Source organism: Chinchilla lanigera, unplaced genomic scaffold (assembly GCF_000276665.1).
Source record: "Chinchilla lanigera isolate Chin_1 unplaced genomic scaffold, ChiLan1.0 scaffold00018, whole genome shotgun sequence".
NCBI lineage: Eukaryota > Metazoa > Chordata > Mammalia > Rodentia > Chinchillidae > Chinchilla > Chinchilla lanigera.
In genome coordinates this window covers 14,561,316-14,584,529 of record NW_004955419.1, presented here as the reverse complement: position 1 = coordinate 14,584,529, position 23,214 = coordinate 14,561,316, and the positions used below count along the sequence as shown (strand labels likewise).

The following is a 23,214-nucleotide window of genomic DNA, read 5'->3' as shown; positions in this document are numbered from 1 at the left end:
GCGCTGGGGGCCCACCCTCCGGGAGCCACCAGGCAGGAAGCTAGCCAGCCAGAAGACTGGCGCTCCCCACCCGTGGCTCCCTGTGCACCGGAAGCCCTCCTTGCTGGGAACGACGAGGCCGGGAGTGAGCCGCTGGTCCGAAGACCGGCGCTCTCCGCCCGAGGCTCCCCGTGCGCTGGGAGACCGCCCTCCGGGAGCCACCAGGCAGGTGTTTTGTTTAACTTTATAAATGAGTATCATCCAATATGATAACCCTTAGCTGTACATATTTATTGAAGTTTAAATTCAAATTAATAAAAATAAATGTTTTTTTTTTTAACCAAATAAATATTTAAACCCATTCCTCAGTCATATGAGCCACATTTCTAGTGTTCACCAGGCATGTGAGACTGATGGCTACTTGTTAGGGCAGACAATGGAACATTTGCATCACAGCAAAGAGTTCTATTGAACAGCACTGTAAGTGACACTGTTTACAGATTAACGAGTGTAAGGAGCAAAGTGAGAGCCCTTAGGAGAAAGGTGAGTGGTGCACCATGAAAAAGTAAGTGATTACAGGTTTTAATTCATGATCTTGTGGCAAAACACTCATCAGAGTAAATTCCTATTTCAAGGGAAGACTTGGGGTTCCCAGATTCCCTTCTACCTTCTGTTAGAAAGTTGGCCTTGGAGTGCTCTCAACCAGCCGGTCACCCGTCACTTTGGAGAACACTGTCAGGGACCCAAGGTGGGCCTTGCTTAGCCTAGGCATGGGTCCTTCCTGTCCTGGCTCCATGCTCTGTGAGAAGGTCTTGCTGAGGGAAAGTTTCCATTTAGAAACTTTCATCGCAACCTGTGACTTCTGAGTTAGTGGGGAAGAAAGTCCTTACCCTTCTTGGTTTGCCGTTTGTGATTCTACCAGAGAAAAGAAACGCTTTTGATAAAATGTCTGCTGCAAGCTTGTCCATTTTGCATGGTGGGTCTTAGTGGCACAGCCTGGGCTAGGTGAGGTAAAAGAGGGGAGCCCGGGAGCAGATGTGAGGAGTCAGTCGCTAGGATGTGCTGACCTTCTGCTAGCACAGGCCTATGAGTGAGTGTCTGTATTTTCCATCCAGAGCACCTGGCTTGCCTCACCTGGCTCCTTCCTGAGCCTGGTCCGGTTTGGGCCCACTTACCACTCTCTCCCACAGGCTGACTGGATGGAACTAGGATTCCGGCCTCATGCACGCGTAGCTCTTACAGCACATCCACCCTCACAACTACGTCTGCACCTCTCTCAGGCCGAACCCTGCAGGAACGACTGTACCTCTTTGCTCTTGGTGTATCTTATCCAGAGGAGAGGACAGAGAGGCAGTTAATGGGGCAACGAATAAAGCAGTTCACCAGGGATCAATTCAGTGTATTAAAGAGTTGAGACCTCTCACTTCTTGTTGTATGCAGCAGTGACTATAAGTACAGTGTGTCCTACCCTTAAAGTTGTTGAGAGCATAGATTTTACATCTTCTCACCCCTAAACAATGACTTTTGAGGTGGTTCATATTAATTATCTCAGCTTAGCCTTACCACAGTGTTATATATATTTGAGAGAAAAACTTCTTGGCTTGGAGCATTTCACTGAGTTCAGAGAATGCAGTGCATCATGACCTGTGAGGCCCCAGCTGAGTGTTCTGTGTGTGGTGAGGCGGAGTCCTGCCGTCAGGGTGGCAGTAGGTGGGCACTGTTTCTTCTCTTACTCCTTTCAAGTTTTTTACTCTCAGTACTGGGCAGTTACCTCTCAGAAGAGCTTGGTCTCCAAGAATGGTCTCCTTTCTTCCCTCCTTTCCCGTGCTTCCTCCATCTGTCACCTGTCACCACAGCTTCTGTCCCATGAGAAGACTGGACTGGGAGCGTGTGGCTGGGCCTGGCTGGGGATGCTGGGGTAAAGAAGCTAGTGCCTGGGCTTTGGAAGCCCTCTGTGCAGACTCCTGTTACCTGTGTCTCTTCTCTGCCTCCCACAGAGTGTCCTGAAGAAGAGAGATCAAGTTCAAGCAGAGTATGAAGCCAAACTGGAGGCCGTGGCTCTGAGGAAGGAAGACCGACCCAAGGTCAGGGATGCCACTGGCAAGGACTGGGCTGCTGCAGGCTGAAAGCTGTGATGTCCCTGTTGGTCTCAGTAATTCTCATCCCTGGATCTGTATGACTAGGGTGGTTGGCACCGGTTGGGCTGAGTTGATGTTATTGTTTTCCTTTTTTTGCTCCCCTTTATTTTTGTGAGTTCCTAATGTGTACTTAGAGTTGAGTTTTCCTGGGATCTTTTTAAAAAAGACTTGCAGCACTGCCATTTATTGACGCTTTCTGCAGAGAAAAGGAAGAACAGTCCAGATCATCGCTCTCACGTTGAGGTTTGTGGATGGGCCCACAAACTGTGGCGGGCCCACAAACCATGGCTGGCCCATGATGACAAAGCTGAGAGAGGGAGAGAGAGCCTTTAGAAACTTCTATAGCAACTTGATATTGCTGCAGCACCAGTTCGGCACCTTGTCAAACACTGGAGTTGGGTGTTGTCACACTGGCTTGCGGAGATGCCTGTGGGCAGGTAGCTATGCTAGGTGTCCACAGTAGGGTTGTAGCGTGATTGGATTCAGGGAAAAAGCTAACAAAAAGTGGTCCTTTACCCTACAAGGTTTAAGAAGCATGATCTAACAAGTGTCTGCTGCCGTCTAGCTCCAGTGTTTCATGTTGAAATAGAGGATCGTGATTGTAAAATGCATCTGTTATATGGCTGTTGCATTCATTGCCTTTCTTTCCATCCAGCCATGATTGAAATTGAGTAATGATAGTCAGTGTGCAGGTGCTTACAATATGCTAAGCTAGGTATATATGTAAAACTTGCCCCATACAACAGTGTATGTTTTAGGTGCCATTATTCTTCCCATTTCAGAGAGATGAACAAAGCAGGGCACAAGATTACATAACTAGCAGCTAGTAGTGCTAGGATTACATCCTATAGTCCAACAATAGACTCTTGTCACTGCCACTTTGTCATTCCGCTTTTTTATTTGTAATTGGAAAGTGCATTTGGTTTCACAGAATGGGTGGAGGTAGGGAATGTTATTTAAAAGATAATAGTAGGGAACCAAGTTTCTGGGAAGTAGTTTGACATCAGGACTTTTCTTCCTTCCTGTCTCCCTTCCTTGTTCTTTCTCTCCATCCTTTTTTCCCTCTGCCTTGGTTCCTGCTCCTGCTGCCATGTTGACACATACCTGCTTTGGGGATTTGAAACCCAGACCTCAGAAATGGCACTGTTTGACTTTATGTAATGCTTTTTTATATTATTGCATCACATGATGACCATGCTAGTCATCTGAGGCCCAGAGGGAAGACTTAGTCCTTCCCCAATTCATGGGCAACAAAGTGACTCACAAAGCTGCCCGCTAAATTACTTAGCTTTTCTGACGCCATACATCCAGTACGATGCACACAGCAGGGACATCGTGCATGGTTGTTATACTGATTCACTTCACGTCCAGGTGCAGAATGAGACTCCACTCACGGAGAGTGGGCTAGGACCAAGACTTTTGTTATTGGCCCACTGCATGTGGCTGGAACACCTCTTTTGCTCCTCTTGCCGCAGGCTGTCAACTCTCCATCCTGTGTGTCATGGGGGACACCATGGTGGGAATCTAGCCTGGTGTGCAGCTGTCCTCTGTCCCCAGCTGCATGACTCACTGGGAGATTTCTAGCTGTCCCTGTGAGATTCAGGAACATGATGCTGTCTGTTAAGCCTATGTCTTACACTCACTGAAAGGAATGTCATAGAATACTGTTTTTGTTTTTAAATGTTTTTCTTCTAACAATCTAGTCCCAAATACGAAGATAGAAGTCATTTCAAAAAAAGACAAATAATATTTGATGCTTTTATATTTAGGATATAAAAAAGTTCATAGAGGGGTCAGGGATATAGCTCAGCAGCACAGCGCCTGCCTGGCAAGTGCAAGGTCCCGAGTTTGATTCCCGGTACCAAAAAAACAAACAAAAAAAGTTCATAGAAACAGAGGAGAATGGTGGTTGTAGGAGATGGGGAGAAGTCAGTCAGTGAGTACAGATTTGTAGTTATAAAATATTCCATGGCTCTCATGTACAGCATAGGAGATAACAGATACTCATTTTAATATGATACTCATTACATAGTGTACGTCAGCTCATACATCTTTAATGTATACAGTCACTATTTGTCAGTTAAATACTTTTTAAAAACTAGAAGTTACTTTTCCTGGTTAGGAAGAGGAGGAGAGTCCGCAAGTCCTGACTCTGAGCTAGTTGGAAACTGAAGATCCTGCCTTTGCAGATGTCACTTAAATGGTTCTGTCAGCGTTTGTGCATGCTCAGCACTGAACGCAAGCTTTCCCAGCGGATGGTTTGGTGATTTACTATGTTCGCCCCTATCCTGGACATACTCCTTTCCAGAGACAGAAGCTGAAGATTATGAATACCAGGCTGAATTAAATCTTGACTGTGTTCTAGCTTGCTGGCTGCTGGAAGCTCACACCTTCCCTGGAGCAGTCTCAGGCAGAGGGAACAGATGATTGGGGCTCCCATGTAGCTCTTCCTAGCTACACACACTGCTTGCCTCCTGTTCTTACTGATGTGGGAGACTCTTGCCAGTGCTGATTCCTCCTTACAGGGCTCATCCTCTTAGCCAAGGAACTCTTACAAAGGGGAAGGGTTTCTTTTCATATAGTTGGACTAATAGACATATCCGTATTCTCTTCATGCACTGTAGGTAGGCGTGCCTTTTTTTGCTATTTAGCAGTTGTCATATTTAAAGATAAAGTGGGCTGTCGTGATAGTGTAGCAGTGAGTGCAAGCTAACAGTGGCCCAGCAGAAATTGTGCACCTGTTGATCGGGAGTAGCAGCTACTTTGGTGGGTGGATGAGGCCTCTGCTGACAGCTTGTCCAGACCGTACGTCGTGGTAGGAAAGCGCAGGATTTGGAATCAGATGGGCTTTAGTTCCTAGCCCACCTGTGCCCTCAGTTTGGACCAGTTTGCTGACTAGCCTTTGCGGGCCTCAGTTGTCTCATACATGTGGTCATGATAAAGTACTCAGCACGGTGTCTGAGCCGCTGCTGCCCATTGTAGCTCTAGAAGTCTCCAGCAGGAATGCTCATGGAGAACTTTATGGCCCTCTACATTTAAAAAAACCTCTTCTTTTCCGTGATGTTTTGCAGTTTCCTTGTGTCCTCTAGCTTCCATGCTTCCCACCTGTCCCACACCTCCTACCTGACAGCCCATACACATGGAGACGGACGTTTTAGGAAATGAGCAGCTTCAGATTTTGCTGTGCTTTGCTTACGTGGTTTTGAGCTCATAGAACCAGAACTGCTGTCGATGAGATGAAGACCGGGGTATCAGGAAGTGGGTGAGAGCAGAGCCCAGGGACTGCACCAGTTCTCTGGTTGGAAAGTAGCAGGGGGAGGGACACCGCTCACGGGCTGAGGTGGGGATGCCAGGGAGGAGAGGGCCCTGGCGAGGGTGTATTAACAGAAGAGCGGAGGGGATCTGGGAGCTTCATTTTGAAGTCAAATCTTGAAAAAGTTGCTCCAAACAGTGAGGGAGTGTTGATTTTTGTGAAGCTGCAGAGTGGAATGGGAACCTGATTGCTGTTCTATAACCCAGAGGAAAAGAAGTGGCCTCACAGAACTGCATGACCCATGTCTCAGATTTCAAACTGGGGTGGTTTGGGATGAAGGACACCTAAGATGCAGTCCTAGGAGGAAGTCCTAGGATGAAGAAGCAAGCCCCATGGCTCCAGCTGCTGGGCCAGGAGCAGGAGCTGAGTGAAATATTAGTAACATAGAATTTCAAGGTTTGGTTTGTTTTTAGGTTTAAGGAAACGCAGCAGATACTAAGATGGTTTCTTCTCAGGCAACTGTAGCTATAGTTATGTAGACATAGTTTTCCTTATTTTAATATTGTTTTAAACTTTTTGGTCTTTTGACACAGAGTGTATTTCCAGCTAGCCTTAAACTCACTGACACAGAGTATATTTCCAGCTAGCCTTGAACTTGTGGCAGCCTGCCTGCCTCAGCTTTCTGAATGCTGAAATTGCAGGTGCATGTGTCACCATGCCTGACCTCATTTGAATTTTGAGATTAAAAATTACAGGGACCTTGGAGGGGGCTAGCTCCCTTCTGCTGGATCTGTCAGGACTATGAACTTGTACCTTAGACTTTGACCCCCTCTTATATTATCAAAGGGCATTAATATACCTCTTCAGGGGCCAGGGATATAGCTCAGTGGCACAGCACCTGCTTGACAAGTACAAGGTCCTGAGTTTGATCGCTGGTACCAAAAAAAATCAAAATATCCCTTCAAGGGATCAAAGCTACTTACTACTGGAAACAAGAAGGGGCTAAGGAGTTGCATTTAAAAGTGATCAGGAAGTAAGTAGAGGTACCTCACTGTGAATAAGAGGTGTAAACTGTAGAGCGAACACTTATATCTTCCTCTATTTTGCATTGCACTGTTTTCAGTACTAACAAATTTATGTATCATTAGTTCAAAAAGGAGCAAAGAAAGGTTGTGAGGAGGGAATGCTTTGAATAATTTTTACAGTTGTTTTAAGAAGGTAAAAAATAAAGGACGAAGGGGTGCTGCTTTAGAGGTCTGGCCCATAAATGGCCTTGTCTTGGGTAGTGCCAGCCAAAGAAGTGATTTGTCATTGGGAGGCGAGCAGGTGTGGTGTGGAGGTGGGTGAGGGTGGTGTGTGGGGCTGAGTCGCTTGTTGTGTGAAGATTTGCTTAGCTTCTCAGGTTAAGCGGAAGTAGGGAAGGGAAGTAGGAATTGGCCCTACTTGGTCAAACCTCTTAGCAGCCGTACGGCTTCAAAAGCTCTTAGAATCATGGGCATGGCTGTGCTCCGTAATGTGGGAGACACGGCAGATGGCAAGAACTCTGGCTCTAAGATGCAACAGGGAGAGTGCTCCGTACGGGCTTCAGCACACCAGAGCACTAAGCGAGGCTGCTTGTTTGGCAAGTGAGGAGAGAGATGCCTGGTGTTGCCCATTTCCGTGCACAGTGGCCATGACCTCAGCTTCGGTTAGAAAGCCAGACGCATTCAGCCAAAGGGGAGCAGAACTCTGCACCTCCTTCCTTTATCTTCTCTAATTCCAGCCTCTGTCAGTGTGGTGACCCCTACTTTATAGATGAGGAGCCTTGGTTCAGGAGTTACATAATGTATGTGCTACAGCTCACCAGTGCTGGAGCTAGCGTTCTTTCCTTCTTACTCTGCGGGCTCCAACAGTCTGCTATGTTGAGGGGAGGACTCTGGCTTTTTTTTCTCTTTCTCTTGGTGGTGCTGGGGATTGAAGCAAGGTCATTCACAGTGAGCTGCACCCTCAGCCTTTTTTATAATTAATTAATTATTTTTTTGAGACAGGGTCTCACTGAGTTGCCCAGACTGGGCTTGACCTTGTGATCTCTCTTCCTCAGCCTCGGAGCGTGCCTGGCTTTGTAGGCGTGCAGAGATGGGCACTGGAGGGAGGGGCAGAGAGACTGGACCTTCTCAGCTCTCCAGTCTCTGTTTCCCAGCTTCTCTGAGTTGTGGTGCAGGGAGCTCACGGCTCTCCAGTTTTCAGTGTATGGGCTCCTGGCTCATCTTAGGTGCGTGCATCTCTCCTGCTCCTCATCTGCCGTGCTCCAAAGTTTCTGTTTTGTTTAACCCTGTGTCAGGGTTTTCTCACATAGAAACCGAAAATATTTGTATGGCACACTGTACAAAACAGACAAGGTTATTTGAAGTTGGCGGTGACTGGCCTAGGGGACCTGGCTTCCCAGAAGGCTGCGGGCACCCATTGCAGTGTCACTGTGGAAGCTCTGCTCTTCTTGCTTGCTCAGCAGCCTCTGGCTGAGGAGGCCGCCATCTTGAATTGGTCCTGTCACACACCTGGGAACCTGTCCCACAGAAGCCATGACTTCCCTTCCCCCCAAGTCTTGGAGTTTTGTCTACTTGTGTAGTCTAGGGGGATTGTATTAGCGTGCTGTCATCACAGGGGTTTATGATGTGATATCCTAGCTTTAGGAAAGAAATTTAGGTAAGAGATTATATGCTAGGGCCTGGAAATAGAAAGAGCTTGAGTATAATTTTTAAATGAATGTTGAGTAAATGTTGGTTATCGCCCTGCTCCCCAACACACAGAAATGTACACTGTCATCCCATCTTTCCCAGCACCCTACCAACTTGTATTCTGTAGTGGGAATTTTCACGAGAGATAAGGGAACCTAGATTTAGAAATTTTTGACTCTTGAGATCTTATCTGATGATTTTTTATTTGGTGTCATAATGAGCAACAGCCAACTATTAGCTTTGGATATTACTGCCTCCTTATCCTTCAGACCCAGGAAACATGACTCTTAACACTGCTGCAGTTATGAAAAAGAAAACATTAAGAAGTAATGCTGGGTGCTGCTGGTCAGTAAACTGATTGTCAGGGACACCATTCAGAAGGAAAACGAGCGGGAAGAACGCAGGCCTGAGTGTCTGCTGCCCGCAGGCCTCTTCTGCACGGAGCGGCTCGACTCACTTCCCACACTGGTACCTTCACACAGCGCAGCCACCTCCTTTCCTTCTCTTTCTGAGCCCTCCCTGCTGCTCTTCCCTCTCACTCGCGCCATCCCTGGGCTTCTGTGGCTCTGAGAAGTGGCCTTGAGTGCTGGGATTACAGCAGTGCACCATCACGCCCGGCTTCTGGCTCTGTTCTCTTTGATTCACTACTGTGCCCACCTTTCTTAGTGACCTCTGCCAAGGCCTTTATTAATTCTGAGAAATGTAGGGTGCTTCATAATTCTACCGAAAGTCCTGCCTTCCTCAGCCCCCTCTATTTTCCCTGCGTATTATTTAAATTGTTAGGGTAAAATACACATAACACAAATTTACCGTCTTAATCATTTTACGCGTACAGTTCAGTGGTATTGAATGCACTCACATGGTTGTGAAGCTGGTCTCTAGAATGTTTCATTTTGCAGAACTGAAAGCCCACATTCATTTCCCCCTTCTGGCCTCTGGCAGCCATCATTCTGCTTTCTGTTTTTGTCACTCATGACTCTTTAAGTGCCTCATGTAAGTGCAGTCATGTAATATTTGTCCTCCTGTGATTGGCTGCTTTTACTTCAGCATTATATCCTCAGGTCCCTCCATGTTGTAGCCTGTGTCAGAATTTCCTTCCTTTTTAAGGCGAACACCCCATTGTATGTGTATACCACAGTGTGTTTATCCATTCATCCATGGATGAGCATTTGGGTTGTTGCCACCATTTGGCTATTGTGAATAACACTGGTGTAAACAAGAGTGTGCAGGTATTTCTTTGAGACGCTTTCAGTCATTTTGGATTTATACCCACGAGTGGAATCAGCAGGATCATGTAATTCTGTTTTTAAGTGTGTGTGTGCCTGTGTAGGGGGGTCCTGGAGATTGAACCCAGAACCTTTGCACTGAGCTACATCTACAGCCTCTTTTTTATTTTTGAGACAGGCTTTTACTAAATCACTGAGTTGCCTGGCCTGAGCTCAAACTTGCACTCTTCTTGCCTCAGCCTCCCAGAATACTGGGGTTATAGGTGTGTGCCACCATGCCTGGCGATTTTTAAATTTCAAGGAACCTCTATAGTGTAGTCTATACCATTTTCCATAGTGGGATCCAGTTATTCTACATTATTGCCAGCACTTGTTTTGTCCTTTTCTTTTGATAGTAGCCATTGTAATGGATGTAAGGTGGTATCTCATTGTAATTGTGGCTTGCGTTCCCCTAATAATTAGTGCTAGTGAGCCTCTTTTCATGTGCTTTTGGGCATTTGAGAATCTTCTGTGTATAAGTCCCCTACATTTTAATTGGATTGTTTGATTGTTTCTTGTTTTGTTTTGTCTCCGCCTCCTTTGTGGAGGGAAGGCTCTTCTTTCCAATGGGTACCACAGCGTCTTCTCTCTGGCTTGTAGACACATCCTTTATTCTAAGTACTGTGTGACCCTGTCATCCCCTGTTCATCCAGACTAGACACCCACTCCGTTTTGGCACCCTGTGTCTTTCTTCTCTTGGGCACTTAGTCACCAAATCTGTCTGTGGTCTGTGCCATCTTGGTTCAGTCCATTCTCTCCCTTGTGTTTGGCCGCTGCCCTGGCTCCTGAGTGCCGAGTACCATCTCACAGGAATGTATAGTTTGGCGGTGACTCATCTCTGATGACTGGTGGGCTTGCATGTCGGCTATCCTGCGCAAAGGAGGCCTAGCATTTCAAGGAACATATTACAACCTGTATTTGTAAAATAGAAAAGAAACCCTTTTTTAATAATACATGGAATAAAGCACATTAAAATATTCTCATCTTGGGGGGCTGTACAAATGCTCTTCCTTTGTGAACAGTCATTTACAATGTAGATACCTATATGAACTAACAAACAGTTGTTAAGTACTGATCATAGGCCAGGCTTTACAAGTATTACATCATTTAAACTCATAACAACCTTATAAAGTGCATATAGGATTATCCAGAAAAAGAAGGTGAGGCAGAGAGAGGCGCTAAGTAGCATAACTAGTAAGTGGTAGATGTGGTTTTCATGCCCTGAAATTCGGCCCTAGAGTTGTCTGCCACAGCCAGAGGAAGCATGAGGCCATGTCTCTTCTCCAGAAGGGGTACGAGTGAAATGGGCCTCAGCCAGCCTGGCCTTCAGGAAGAGTTCCAGGCTGCTCATCCTCTGCCCCGACCCCCATCTCCCCAGGGGAAGGGTGTTTCCATGGGCTATTTCCCAGGTGGTGCAAGGTATCTTCTCTCCTCTGCCCTTTGCATGTGTTGTCACTCTGGACTGCCCTTTCCTCCACTGTCATATGTCCCACTTCCGTCATCTTCAAAGTGTTGAGCTCTGTCTTGAAGGAAGCCTGATCTTTCCCCCAGATGGGACTCCCTCATCAGTTCTTCTGCAGTGATTGAAACTTCTGCCTTTTGCATCTAGGCTTGTTCCTCTTTCTTCTCAACTAGATCATTGGCACCCTCGGACAAAATTTGCCTGTTGAGACCCACAGACCTTCGTATTCCTCAGTACCAGGCATAGAGGGTATTGTCGGAATGATAAGCTAAATATTTTCCAGGTGGAGGCTGCTTTCTCTTTTAGAAGTGCCTGTCTCTTAAGTTGCCAAGAGGCGTCACTGTGTCTTTCTCTCCACCTCATCTTTGCTGGATCCAAGGTTAGTTCCCAAGGCAGACACGTTTGTGCCCCCAGGCCTTGGCTGAGCTGTTCCCGGTGTGCAGCGTTCTCAGTCATTGCCAGGTAGCAGGTGGGCAAGTGCCCTGAGATGTCCAGTGCTGTCAGGCCTGGCCTTCCCTTGTTGGTGTACTCTGGCTGACTCCCTGTCCCCACTCCCAGCACATTCCTTGGTTGGTCAAGATTGCCTCCTAAGGGTGATGCACAGCTTGCAGACATATGGGTTTACTGTCCCCAGCATGTGAGGCCTCATTCGCTGTTGGGAAGTGTTTGGCCCAGCCCTGGGCATGTTGGCCGTCTGGGCACCAGCACGGGCTGGTGGAGCTCTTGAGTTAGGAGAGAGCTGTGACTAGGATGGGTGAAGCCCTCCAGCCATGTAGGACGGACAAAGCTCATGTAAGCAAAGTGAAAGTTGTGAAATGCAAGGGACATAGGTTGTTTTGAGGGGGGGTGTGGAACTAAGGCTTGACCTCAAGGCCTTTACAGTGAGCTACACCCCAAGTTTGAGACAGGGTTTTGCTAAATGAATATGTTGCCCAGGCTGGGCTTGAATTTGTGATCCTCCCGGTCTCATCCTCCCAGAGTACTGGGATTATAGGCATGTACATGATGCTTCATAGACATAGTTCTCTTCTGAGGGCATCTGCACTCCTTTAAGGAAAAACTTGAAATCGTGTGCTGTTTTTCTTCTCTGTATTTCAAATTCTCTTGATACACATAATTTTCCCAGGCTTGTCGAAGTGTAACTCACCGGTTTTTATTATCTCTGCCTTGAGAATTGCAAACAAGTGTCCAATTTGTTTGTAATGTGGGGTGCAGAGGAGGAAGCTGGCGGGTAGCCGTGTTGCCATTAATCAGGAAAGGCATTTAGCAAACAGTGTAAGTAACAGTGTCGTTCTTGTGACCGGGGAGAACTTATTTCTTTTTTTGTTCCAAAACGGGACACAGGAAAATAGCAGGGCGGTGCCCAGTACTGTTGTGTGTGTGCAGATCCACCACGTTTTTAAAGCATGGGCGGATAAACCCTAGAAGGAACCAAAGACATCTGACTCTGAATTTTTGGTGTTTCCGCTTCCTGTCTTTCAGTAGTGTTTCCCCAGGAGCCTCTGCTGTGCTTGAATGGGTTGGGGGGTTTGGGTTACGATAGTCCTTCTTAGAACTCCTTAGACCCCCAGCACTGAGGCCCTGCTTTCAAATAGATGCCTTCAGGAGAGGGGGTGTGTAGAGGCATCTAACGTAGCACCCTGGCCTCCCCCCGTGTGTGAGTAGAGGAGTGGAGGCTGGAGAAACAGCCACACATATGAAGCCCCCACGTGCCCCCTGCAGGTGCCGGCAGAGGTGGAGAAGTGTCAGGACCGCGTGGAGTGCTTCAACGCCGACCTGAAGGCCGACATGGAGAGGTGGCAGAACAATAAGCGGCAGGATTTCCGGCAGCTGCTCATGGGCTTGGCTGACAAGAACATCCAGTATTATGAGAAGGTAAGGAGCGGGCCTGACGGGACTCTGATGGCTAAGAGCCAGCGCCTTTCGCGAGAGCCTGCCAGAAATCCAGAGCCAGGGACACCGCACACCGCATCTCCTTCCTTATTTCACCCGTTTGGTCTCAGGGCGCAGGAAGCGTAGTTCGGTGGTAGAGAGCTTGCATGGCATGCGCAAGGCCCTGGGTTCAGCCTCCCACAGGTTTTTTAATGTGTGTAGTACTTGAGATCAAGCCCTGGGTGCCCTGTCACTGAGCTACATCTCCAGCCCTTTTCCTTTTTTATTTTGAGACAGGGTCTTGTTGAGTTGCCCAGGCTGGCCTCAGACTTGCTGTTCTCATACATAGGACCCAAATATATGGGATTACAGGCATGTACCATTGTGCCCAGCTGTTAGTTTTTTAAAAAAGATACTTCAAAATACTGTTTTTAAATAACCTAAAATGAAGGTGTATAAGGTTACAAAGGAAAACAGTTTTATTGAAAGTTTTATTTATGAATCCTCTTAATCTATCAGGTTAAGCAGCATACACACACACACACACACACACACACATACACACGCACGCACACGCACGCCTTCCATCAAGCTGTAGCCTCAGTCTCCTTTAATCAAGGTTTGCTCTTGGTATAGTCAGTTCTAGGTCATCTCTGCTGATGAATCTTGATATTCCTTAAAAGCCTAAAGTTCTAGAGAGCAGGCTAATCACAGTTCAACAAGTAAAGTTGTACCCTTGAATTCAAACTGTGAGAAAGACAAAGCCCCCGAATGTGTGGGCAGGTAGTAACCTAGCTCCTCACAACAGAATCCTGGAAACAGGTTGTACCCCAAGCTGGAGAATCCATGTCTTTTTCAAGGGTGCGCTGGTTCTGGTTGCTGCTCAGTGGCCACGTGTCTGTATCTTTTCCAGTTCACGAGGAGAACAGTTAAGGAAACGGCCCCGATGGCCCTTATTTTTTGGGTGTCTGGGGGAGCTGCTTGCTGCTCCTTTCCCTGCTTGCATTTCTACGGAACCCTTGCAGTGATCTGGGGCTGACGCTGGACTGGGCGCTTTGCATGTGTCATCTCATTAGAGTACAATTCACATTGCAATGTTGAGGGCTTAGTATTCTCAGTGTGAAGCCAAAGAAACTATTGCTCAGCAAGGATTAAAAACTCTGCCAAGGTGACACAGCCCATGAGTGAATGAGTTAGGATTGTAGAGCTAATGGGTCCATAAGTCTGGGTGGTTTCCACACACTTTCACCCTAGGAAATGTCATGTGGAGTACCCTGGCTGCCCAAAGGTGGGGAAATCACCCATTTGAATTGAGGCCTTTTTCTCTACTGACTGTGCTGTCAGGCAAGGTGCCTGTCAGTGCCCCTGTTTCTTTCTCTGTATGATGGGAGTGATCCTTTTCCACTGCATGACTGTAAAGATAAATGAAAGAACGCATGTGTGTACCTAGAACATACCTAGCACATGGCAGGTCCTCCATAACTGTTACTTCCTTCCTTGACCCTCTCACCTTTCCTTCATTGTTCATCAGCCTTCCCATTACTCTGAAACCAACCAGGGGAGGGGAGATACCTCAGCAGCAGCAGCACCTGCCTGGCAAGTGCAAGGTCCTGAGTTCAATTACCAGTACCCCTCCCCCAAAAATTTAGAAAACAAAACAAAACAAAAAACAACCAGATCCAGTGTCTGCATCCCCGCTCCTGGGGATGAATCCCAGCATCCCTAAAGTCCGGCCCCAGGATTCAAAGCCAGGTCTTACGTATGTGTTTTCCTGTTATTCCACAGACAAGGTTACTATCTTGGGCCAGGGCTAGGGCCTTGGCTCCTACATGATATTTGACAAGTGTTTTTTGTTACTTGCTGTGTGCAAGGAACTAGGTAGACAGAATTGATAACACAAATCCCAGGACCCCTGCCCTTAAGACACCTTTCAGTCCAGGGAAGGTTAGGTATTCATGAAAGAATTCCAGAGCTAGGAGAGAAGCAAAAGAAAAGGATATGTGGAGACAATACCAGGGGCTATGATTCAGACCAGGGCAAGAAATAACGATGGAAATAACGTTTATTCTGAGCCATAGAGAAAAAGACTTGCAGACTGTGCTTTCCAATCAAGAGGAAAACTATATTAAAGGTCCCCAAGATAGGAAAGAGCTTGGGACATTTTGGGACCAAAAAGAAAGCTGATATGCCTCAGTTCCTTGTGCCGGTAGAGAAAGATCCTTCCAGATCCGAGGTGATGGCCTAGGGAGAGAGTAGGACCACACTCTGGGTCCCTTGCTGGAAGCAAGCTGCTTGAGGCTCCCAGCCCTCTTTGTATGGGACAAGCTTCTGAACCTGGTTTCTTCTCTAACCTGAGTCATCAAGAAAGGAAATAGGGAGAGCCAGACATGGTGGCGCACGCCTGTAGTCCCAGCACTCAGGAGGCTGAAGCAGGAGGATCGTTGTAAGTTTGAGGCCAGCCTGGGCTGCCAAGTGAGTTCAAGACCAGCCTGAGCTGCATAGTGAGACCCTGTCTCAAAAAGACAAAAAAAGAAAGGAGACAGAGGAGCAACTTTGCTACCCTTCCTTTCAGTGTGACCCTAGGATGCCGTTCCCTCCCCTTCCTCAGAACACATCCCTGGGTGACTCAGCACCCAGCGCTCTTCACCTCTGACTGCTCCTCAGATAGGCCCAGTGCCAGCGGACCTCTCCTTCCCTTTATGCAAGAGGCTGCTCTGGGGGAGGATCCTTTCTACTGAGTAGGCTACTCAGAGAGGACAGTGCCAGAGTTGGGCAGGTTCTTGGCCTGTCGCAAGGGTCTAGAATAAAAAGGGATTGATGTTATGGACAGAGGATCAATTTGCACTGTGCTGTAGGCACTGTGGGTTTTGAGCGAGTTTTTTTTTTTTTTTGTCTTTTTGAGACAAGGTCTCACTATGCAGTTCAGGCTGGCCTTGAGCTCACCTTGTAGCCCAGGGTGGTCTCCAACTCATAACGATCTTCCTGCCTCAGCCTCCCGAGTGCTGGGATTATAGGCATGTGCCATCACACCTGGCCTGAGCAAGTTATTTAACCCGAGTTTCATTTTCTTCATCTGCAAAAACATGTGTAATAAATAATAATACTTCCTCCTCACAGAGTATGTGATAATGAATGTAAATACCTAACAGTATTTAGGCATAATGGAACTCAATTGTTTGCGTCCCCTTCCCCTGTTCTCCCTTTTGGGAGATCCAGGCATGACCCAAACAAGCCCATCTGAGGTGGGTGAGGAAGAGCAGGTTTTCCACCCCCTCTTACTCAGGTGACCAGCCCGTGCCAGGTGCCAGTCATGGTTACAGTCTTCTGCAGGCCCTACCCACACCCGGAGCAGGGCCTCATCAAGGGCTTCCGGTCTGATCTCTGTTTTGCTTTTTCAAGGGAAAGATTATTCTTCCAATGAGTCCATTTCTCCTCACTGGGGATGAGCTGATTCATTGCTGTGAGTGCCTGTAAGCCTCACAGCGACACTGCTGTTTTTCATAACGATGGGAGTAACACCTTCCAAACAAACACCTGTTACCTCCCCTGTTGATGATAGCTGTGGATAATACATGTAGGTGTCATTAGACAGAGGTCACCTAGCAGGACTGACAATTCAAGGGTAGCCCCGAGCTGTTGGTCGAAACCAACCCTGAAATGTGAAACTCAACGCTAATTCTGAGTGCATGTTGTCGTTTCAGTGCCTCATGGCGTGGGAGTCGATCATTCCACTGCTGCAGGAGAAACAAGAGGGCAAGTAGCCTCCTTCTTGGGACAGAGGCTCTTCTACCTGCGCAGGGCATGGCTCTCTGTACCGGGATGCCCCTGCGGTGCCGGGGGGTTGTTGCTGTGAACAGAAGCACGTCTCCTTCGTGTACTTTCTCCCTCTCCCCTGCACCCCACAGCAGTTGTTTTCAATTAGTATTTATTCCTTGGTGGAGTCTGTGAGGCTGTAATCATCTCTCAGAATAAGAAGCATGCCTCCGTGCTGTGAAGGAACCTACTACGCGGAACACTACGAAGGCTTCAAACTGAGGAACACGACAACCCATAGCTGGCCTGCGACATCCCGTGGGCGTTCCTTCTTTGGAAGTTGCCTGTTGTGGGAGAGAATCCGGGTCCTGCTTTTCAAGGACAAGAAGGAGTCATGAAGAGATGCGCTGTGGCTTGTGGTGGTGGCAGCAGCCCTGCCCTTGACCCCTGTAGGCATTGGCTTGGCCCAGCCTCGAAGGAGGTGTCGGGACCTCCGAGAAAGTCCTTAATTTACAGTGGCCTGTAGCTGTGAGTGTGGCCTGCTGCTTGTTTGTGATGAGTGACATGTATTTTTGTTTCTGGTTCATGTGGAGCCATTGAAATCAGTGTCTGGATGCATCCGTGCTGGAGTGGGCAAGCCAGCGTCCTCGTCCCTGTGTGATGCCTTGGGAAGCCGAGGGGTGTCTGTGCTCCTTGATCATGTTTGTGACGCCAGAGTGCAACAGATTAGCAACTTTCTGTGGAAAATGAAAAAAGGTGCATTTTTTCCTCTGTAAAGGTCATTGGTGTTTTTCTTTTGTTTGTTAATTGTCAATACAGTCAAGGTTAGATGCGTTAGGAAATACTTTTTATTTTGCAGAGTAGCTCCCCTATTGTTGAGATCAATGGGCATCTACCAAGCCCCACTTTCAATGTCTGCTTTGTGCAGTTTGCCTTTGCCTCACCAAAAATACCCAGTTGAGTACTTCCTACCATGTCTGTAGATGTTTGGGCAGCCTTTTGGTGAGAGGACTTACACGTTGCATTGTTACGTACGACACAGTCAAAATTTGTAAACGCAGTGTGAATGTTCTCCATAAAGTGCTTTAACCCTCCACATTTCCTGATCGGGAAGAATAGTCAGGACTGCAGGGGCCTCCAGGTAACAAGGGTAACAGTGAACTGTTTGCTTCTAGCTAAGGAAAAATCTCAATTTGTAGCCAAATTCCTGGGCCAGGTGTATTTAAAATCTTCATTTCAAACTATTAGTATGTTTACTTTTTAAATCACCGTAAAATTAATAATCATAAAGAATGCTATCCTCCCTTTTTTTCCTTCCTAGAAAGAAATGGCATATGTCATATTTGTGTTCTTTCTTCAGTGACTCTTCCCAATGGAACTGTAACTCTAGCATCAAGTAAAGCAGTAGTTACTTTTGATCTGGCTTGGTTAGGTTTGGTTTTGAGTCAGGGTCTCACCAAGGAGTCCAGGCTGGCCTTGAACTCATCATACAGCCCAGGCTACTCTCAAACTCATAGTGATCCTCCTGCCTCAGCCTCCCAAGTGCTGGGATTACAGACCTGTGCCACCATACCTGGCTTATATTTGTTTTTAAAGTGAAGCAGTTAAAACTCTACCGCATGTGCAAGTTAAGTTACAGACACCAGTCACCCTGTAGCTTGTTGAAGTCACTTCGTTGTACTCTTAACAGCAGAGTTAACCTTGTGTCAGCCGCAACTGGGACACTGTTGGGGCCACCGTGGGACAACATAGAACAGTTTGGTTCTGTTTTATTATGCTAAACAGAGTCATAGAAATGATAATTTTTATATCACTTGGTACTTGCTGTTACTGTTAAACCCCATCTGTGCCATTCCAAAACCCTTTGATGTGAATTTTCAGCTTGGTACAAATAGAAATGATTCACTGAAGCAGAAGGGTAAGAACACTCATCTACCCCATCTCCAGTGACTCAGCATTTCATTCTACCTCTAAACCATTGTGCTGGTGCAGGGAGGCGTGTCCGGGTCCTACCTGACCGTGTGCCGGTAGAATTAGGGTGTGCATCTAGTAGCTGGAAGCCCGCTGTTGATATTTGGCAGAAGACACAAGATAGGCCTAGCGGTGCATGTTATCTTTGGAACGTGGAAGCTTTTAACCATATGGATTGTGTGCTTTAAAAATGTTGTCTCCCCACAAAAAAAAAAAAAATGTTGTCCAGGATAATGAATGCGTGGAAAGAACTGAGGAAGGAGTTACAGGGCAGCTGCAATCTGGTGACCTGCTGGTTGCTAAAGCCCAGCCTTTCCCAGGCCACCGGGAAGCAGTCCTTTCCAAACGGCAGTGTGCACCGCCATCAGGGGCTGCAGTGGTTCTCTCTCATGGGGTGCAGAGCACTGGCTCTGAGGGGACTCAGGCAGCTCCAGATTTTTTTACTTGATCTGCTTGTTTGGTCCCCATGTGATCTTCCTGTGCTTTGAGACACCAGGAAGAGCTGAAGCAATGCAGACTTCCTGTCCTCCAGGCAAAGCCAAGAAGACTCATGTATGTTAATGATTTCTGTGGAGAAATGACCTTCCCCAAAAAGAGACTCATCCCTGTCCCCAGGCTGGCGTCTGATGGGGTGAAAAGGCTGGCCTAGAAGGATGGGGACAGTACGCAGTGAAGGAGGGTCTCTAGCCCTCCCCACTCACTTGGCTGCCTCGTGCCACAGAGCTCCGCTAGCCTCTTTAACCTTGATCGGGCACAAAGGAGATTCTCCATGTGACATGTAACTTGGAAACCTCGGTGCCAGAGATGGCCGTGGAGAGGTTTTACCGCCCTGTCCCAGAGTTTTCAAGTCACAGACCTCAGCTCCCTGGTTCCTCTCTCATGTCTTTTCCATGAGATGTTTTGCTCAAAGGCATACTTTACCTCAAGCAGAGTGTCACAGACAGTTTTTGAGGCTTGCGGACTTGGAGTGGAAAGTCTTCCCTTGCAACTGACTGGATTCTGAGGAGGGGAAAGGTGTCCTTCACCTGGGTTAAAAATTCAGGAGAGAGCAGGAGAGAAATTTCTAGAAACTGAGCAAATTTTAAAGAGGTAAATGATGTTAAAGAGGGAGCAGCTGTGATTTGCAGCACGTGTGTTGCAGCACTTCCTCCTCAGGGCAGAAGGTCCGCAAGAAGAGTCCAGTGAGCCTGCTCAAGGCAGGGGACCACTGCTCCAACCTGAGGGAGCACATTTCTCAGCCTGGCTTGTGGTTGGGTTTCATCCTTTGATAAAGCTTAATAATGATTGCTGAAGAACTGAAGGTAATTGGAAAGATCATACTGCTCTGGAACTCACCAGACACCTTTCTGTAGCTCGGTTAGTAAAAGTCAGCATGACCCTCAGGTTCTTGGTGAATGTAAGATAAGTGTTTCATGCCAAATTCCAGCCCCACAGAGGGAGTTCTAGATTCTGTTGAACAGATTTTCTCAGTGACCCTTCCACAGGAGGAAACTATATACCGCCTTGCTTCTTACAGCTTGTATGGCTGCCTGGGGTGAGGGACCAACCGGAAGTCTGTTTCAGAGGTGGGCATGGTGGCCATGTAGCAGTTGTAAGTGAAGCTTCTCTCTTAGGACGGTAGCCTGAGGAACACCCACTTTGTGCGACTTGATCCTGCCGTCAGTAGCATTTCATTTCAGCCACAGGCACTGTCTGTGTTGTGATGAGGTTCACTGGCGTGCAGGAGAGTCATCCCCTACCCTTTATTCTGAGTTGGTGAGGGAAGAGGAACGTAAGATCCTGCAGGAACAACTTCCAAGGCCATGTTGGGTCTTAGCATGGTTAGAACTGGGCTGCGCTCTGGCTAGATGGGGTTCCTGTCCATGGTCAGGCAAGGGTGTACCCATCTGGACACCTGCCTGAAAGGCCTGTGGAAACAGAGGAAGCAAATGCTATGGCTGGGGTGGCACTGTTTCGGCCATCATCATTTACAAGGTTATGTTGGCAATTTGGGTTTGCCCGCCTCACTTTAAAAAGTCCTCAGGATGGCAGAGATTGGATATACCCTTTCACTGCTTGTGTTTTGCTGCTTACGCTCACATGGCAGGTGGCACTTCTCAGTACATTTGAGGTAAACATCCTCTCCTAGGCCAAACTTACTGGTGGAGCTGGGTGTGTTAAAGTTGTTCTCTTGCCCCCTCCCCCACCCCAGTAGTACTGGGGTTTGGTTTTTTTTTTGTACTGGTAATTGAACTCATGACCTTGCGCTTGCCAGGCAGGCGCTGCGCCACTGAGGTATATATCCGGCCCTTGATTTTTTTGTTTTTGAAACAGGGTCTCACTATGTAGTTCGGGCTTTGAACTTAGTATGTAGTCCAGGCTGGCCTCGAACTCATGGCAGTCTTCCTGCCTCAGTCTTCTGCATGTTGAGATTATAGGTGTGCTGGCTTAGTACTGGGGATTGAACCCAGGGCCTGTGCATGTTAGTAAGGCCCTCAACCACTGAGCTGCATCCCCAGCACCCTTGCCTTTTCTTTCTTTCTTTAAAAAAAATTTTTTTTTTTTTTGAGACAAAGTCTCCCTAAGTCACCCAAGCTGGTCTTAAACTTGTGATCCTTCCCCTCAGCCTCCTAGGTAGCTGGGAGTACAGGTGAGTTCCACCACATCTGATATTTGTTGTTTTCAATTCAGTGAATAATCCAGGGATTCAATTTCTTACTAACCCACTTTTTTATTTTAAGGATGTCAGTTCTCCCCAGAGTTGCTCATATCAGGGAGACTGCAGGGGCTGTCTGCATTTAAAAAGGCCAGGCTGGAGGCGGTTCCCCTTTATGTGTTTGAAATACATCCTGTCCAGCCTTTTCTATGTGGCAGAAAGATATGTTATCCAGGTAGTTTTTACTAGTCTGTAAATAAGTGCTATGAAAAAAACTTAAAAAACAATAAGATGTGTGTCTCATATAAATATTCTGTGTATTTAGCACTTGAAGATCAATTCCAGAATTAAAAAAAAATACCACAGACTGTTAAAAGCCTAACTGTACTTTTTGAGAAATTTTAAATATCTAATAATAATAATATGCCTTATTAAACTAGTGTTTTTAAAACTCTGGGTAGACAGCATTTTAGAAATGTAACTCCATTGAAATACTAGAGATCTAATATAATCAATCCTTGATCCTCTTAAAAAAACAAGACAGAAAGTGAGGGTCATGATTAGGGTAGGCTTTTGGGGGGAGAGAACTATTGCTATTGCCAAATGATATTTTTAATATAAGGAAACACAGGGAGCACAACACCTTTCATTGTTTTAAAGTGCGAAAGATTAATTTAGTGCCTTGTGGCATACCTTTGATTATAGAGCTATGATATCAGCCTTGACAAATCATAGTGATCAAAGGAACTCTGTAGGTTATGTCAGCATTAAAGGTTTACCCGCTTTCTACAGAATGGCTTTTTAAGATACTGTGGGGACCTCAGAGCACTGTGCTCTGGTTGGAAATTCTCCACAGGTTGAAATGCCAAAAATACAAAATCTATTGTAGTGACTCACATAACGGAGTCCATTTTAGTAGAGCTTTTAGTTAAAATCGGTGATGAAAAGTATTGCTTATGTGCCTGTCCCAGGAGCACTGCCCGGCCACCAGGTGAGTCTAGGCTCTCCGCAGGCCAGGTCAGAGCAGCCGGCACCTGTCCACACCCCTGCTGGGCAGACTTGTTCACAGTCAGAGAGCAGCCCTGTGGTCAGAAATGATACCGAGAAGGAGTACAGTGGAATCACTTTCCTCAGCATGGAAGTGGGAGAGGGGAAGTAGATGGCAGATCTGTGTGAATCAGCTCAGTAAAGCAATGGCCTTGTCAGCTGGGCCTTCATCAGATAACAAACCAGCATCCCTTCACAGTCAGCACTGTCCGCCTGGACACCCCTGAGGTTTCAGTCCTGTCCCATAGAGTCCCTGTTCCTTGTTTCTGTGAGCCTGCGCCCTCCACCTCTGTGAGTCAGGACTGCGTGAGGCGACCGACGTCAGATACACTCCCATGACACAAACTGCCAGCAAACTTTCTAAACTTGTATTTTAACTGTTAAGAGATTAAAACTTTTGCTTAGAACATGTTCAAATTATGGACTGTGTTTCTTATTTTTAAAAATCAATCTTTATGTTGAAAAACTGAGAAAGAAAACCTTTCTGAGGTATTGCTAAAGTCCTCCATGTAAATGTGGTACAGTTTCTCCATGCTGCCATTAAGCCAAAACAAAAGCTGTGAAAATAAAAAGTGCTTGAGAGAGTCCGTGTTCAGAAAGTGATTTCTTTACAGATTGATCTTTATTTCATGAAGCTACCAAATGCTATAAGAATGTCACCTCCTTTTCTTTGTTATGGATCCCAGAGATTATAAAATTAAGGAAAAAGGTTGTTTGTTGAATTTTTAATGCCGGCACACAGTTTTTGTCCACTTTTTTTTCCCATATGTCTATGTTTTAAAAATTCTGTTGTTTACTATGGGATTAGTATACATTTTGAGGTAAACAAAGAATTTGTACTGCTTGATAAACTATTAGCTTGTAAATTTACAAACAGTTTCTTTACCTCAATTAACTTAAAATAATGGACCAATAAACTGATAAAAGATGCTTTCTTTACCGTGAGTTGTGTTCTCATTTGTACCTGTCTGTAGAATGGGAAAACATGAGTGCCTCTTTTTGTCTTATTTTCTCTTAAAAGATAGCTTGTCTGCAAGAATCAGGAAATACAGAGCAACAGGAAAAAACCCATATATATATATATATGTAAGTATGTGTATGTATATATGGCAGATCTGTATCTGT

The 23,214-nt window shown here is 46.6% G+C and overlaps 1 protein-coding gene across 1 annotated transcript in view; it reads left to right on the top strand.

Moving 5' to 3' along the window:
* Snx30 (sorting nexin family member 30) overlaps positions 1–17,213 on the top strand; it is a 78,126-nt gene extending 60,913 nt beyond the window's left edge. The window contains exons 10-12 of the mRNA XM_005382931.1: positions 1,977–2,063; positions 12,534–12,686; positions 16,385–17,213. Coding sequence (XP_005382988.1) covers positions 1,977–2,063; positions 12,534–12,686; positions 16,385–16,444 — 300 coding nt within the window. The 3' untranslated portion in view covers positions 16,445–17,213. The remainder of the gene's footprint in view (positions 1–1,976; positions 2,064–12,533; positions 12,687–16,384) is intronic.
* The last annotated feature ends 6,001 nt before the right edge of the window (positions 17,214–23,214 follow it).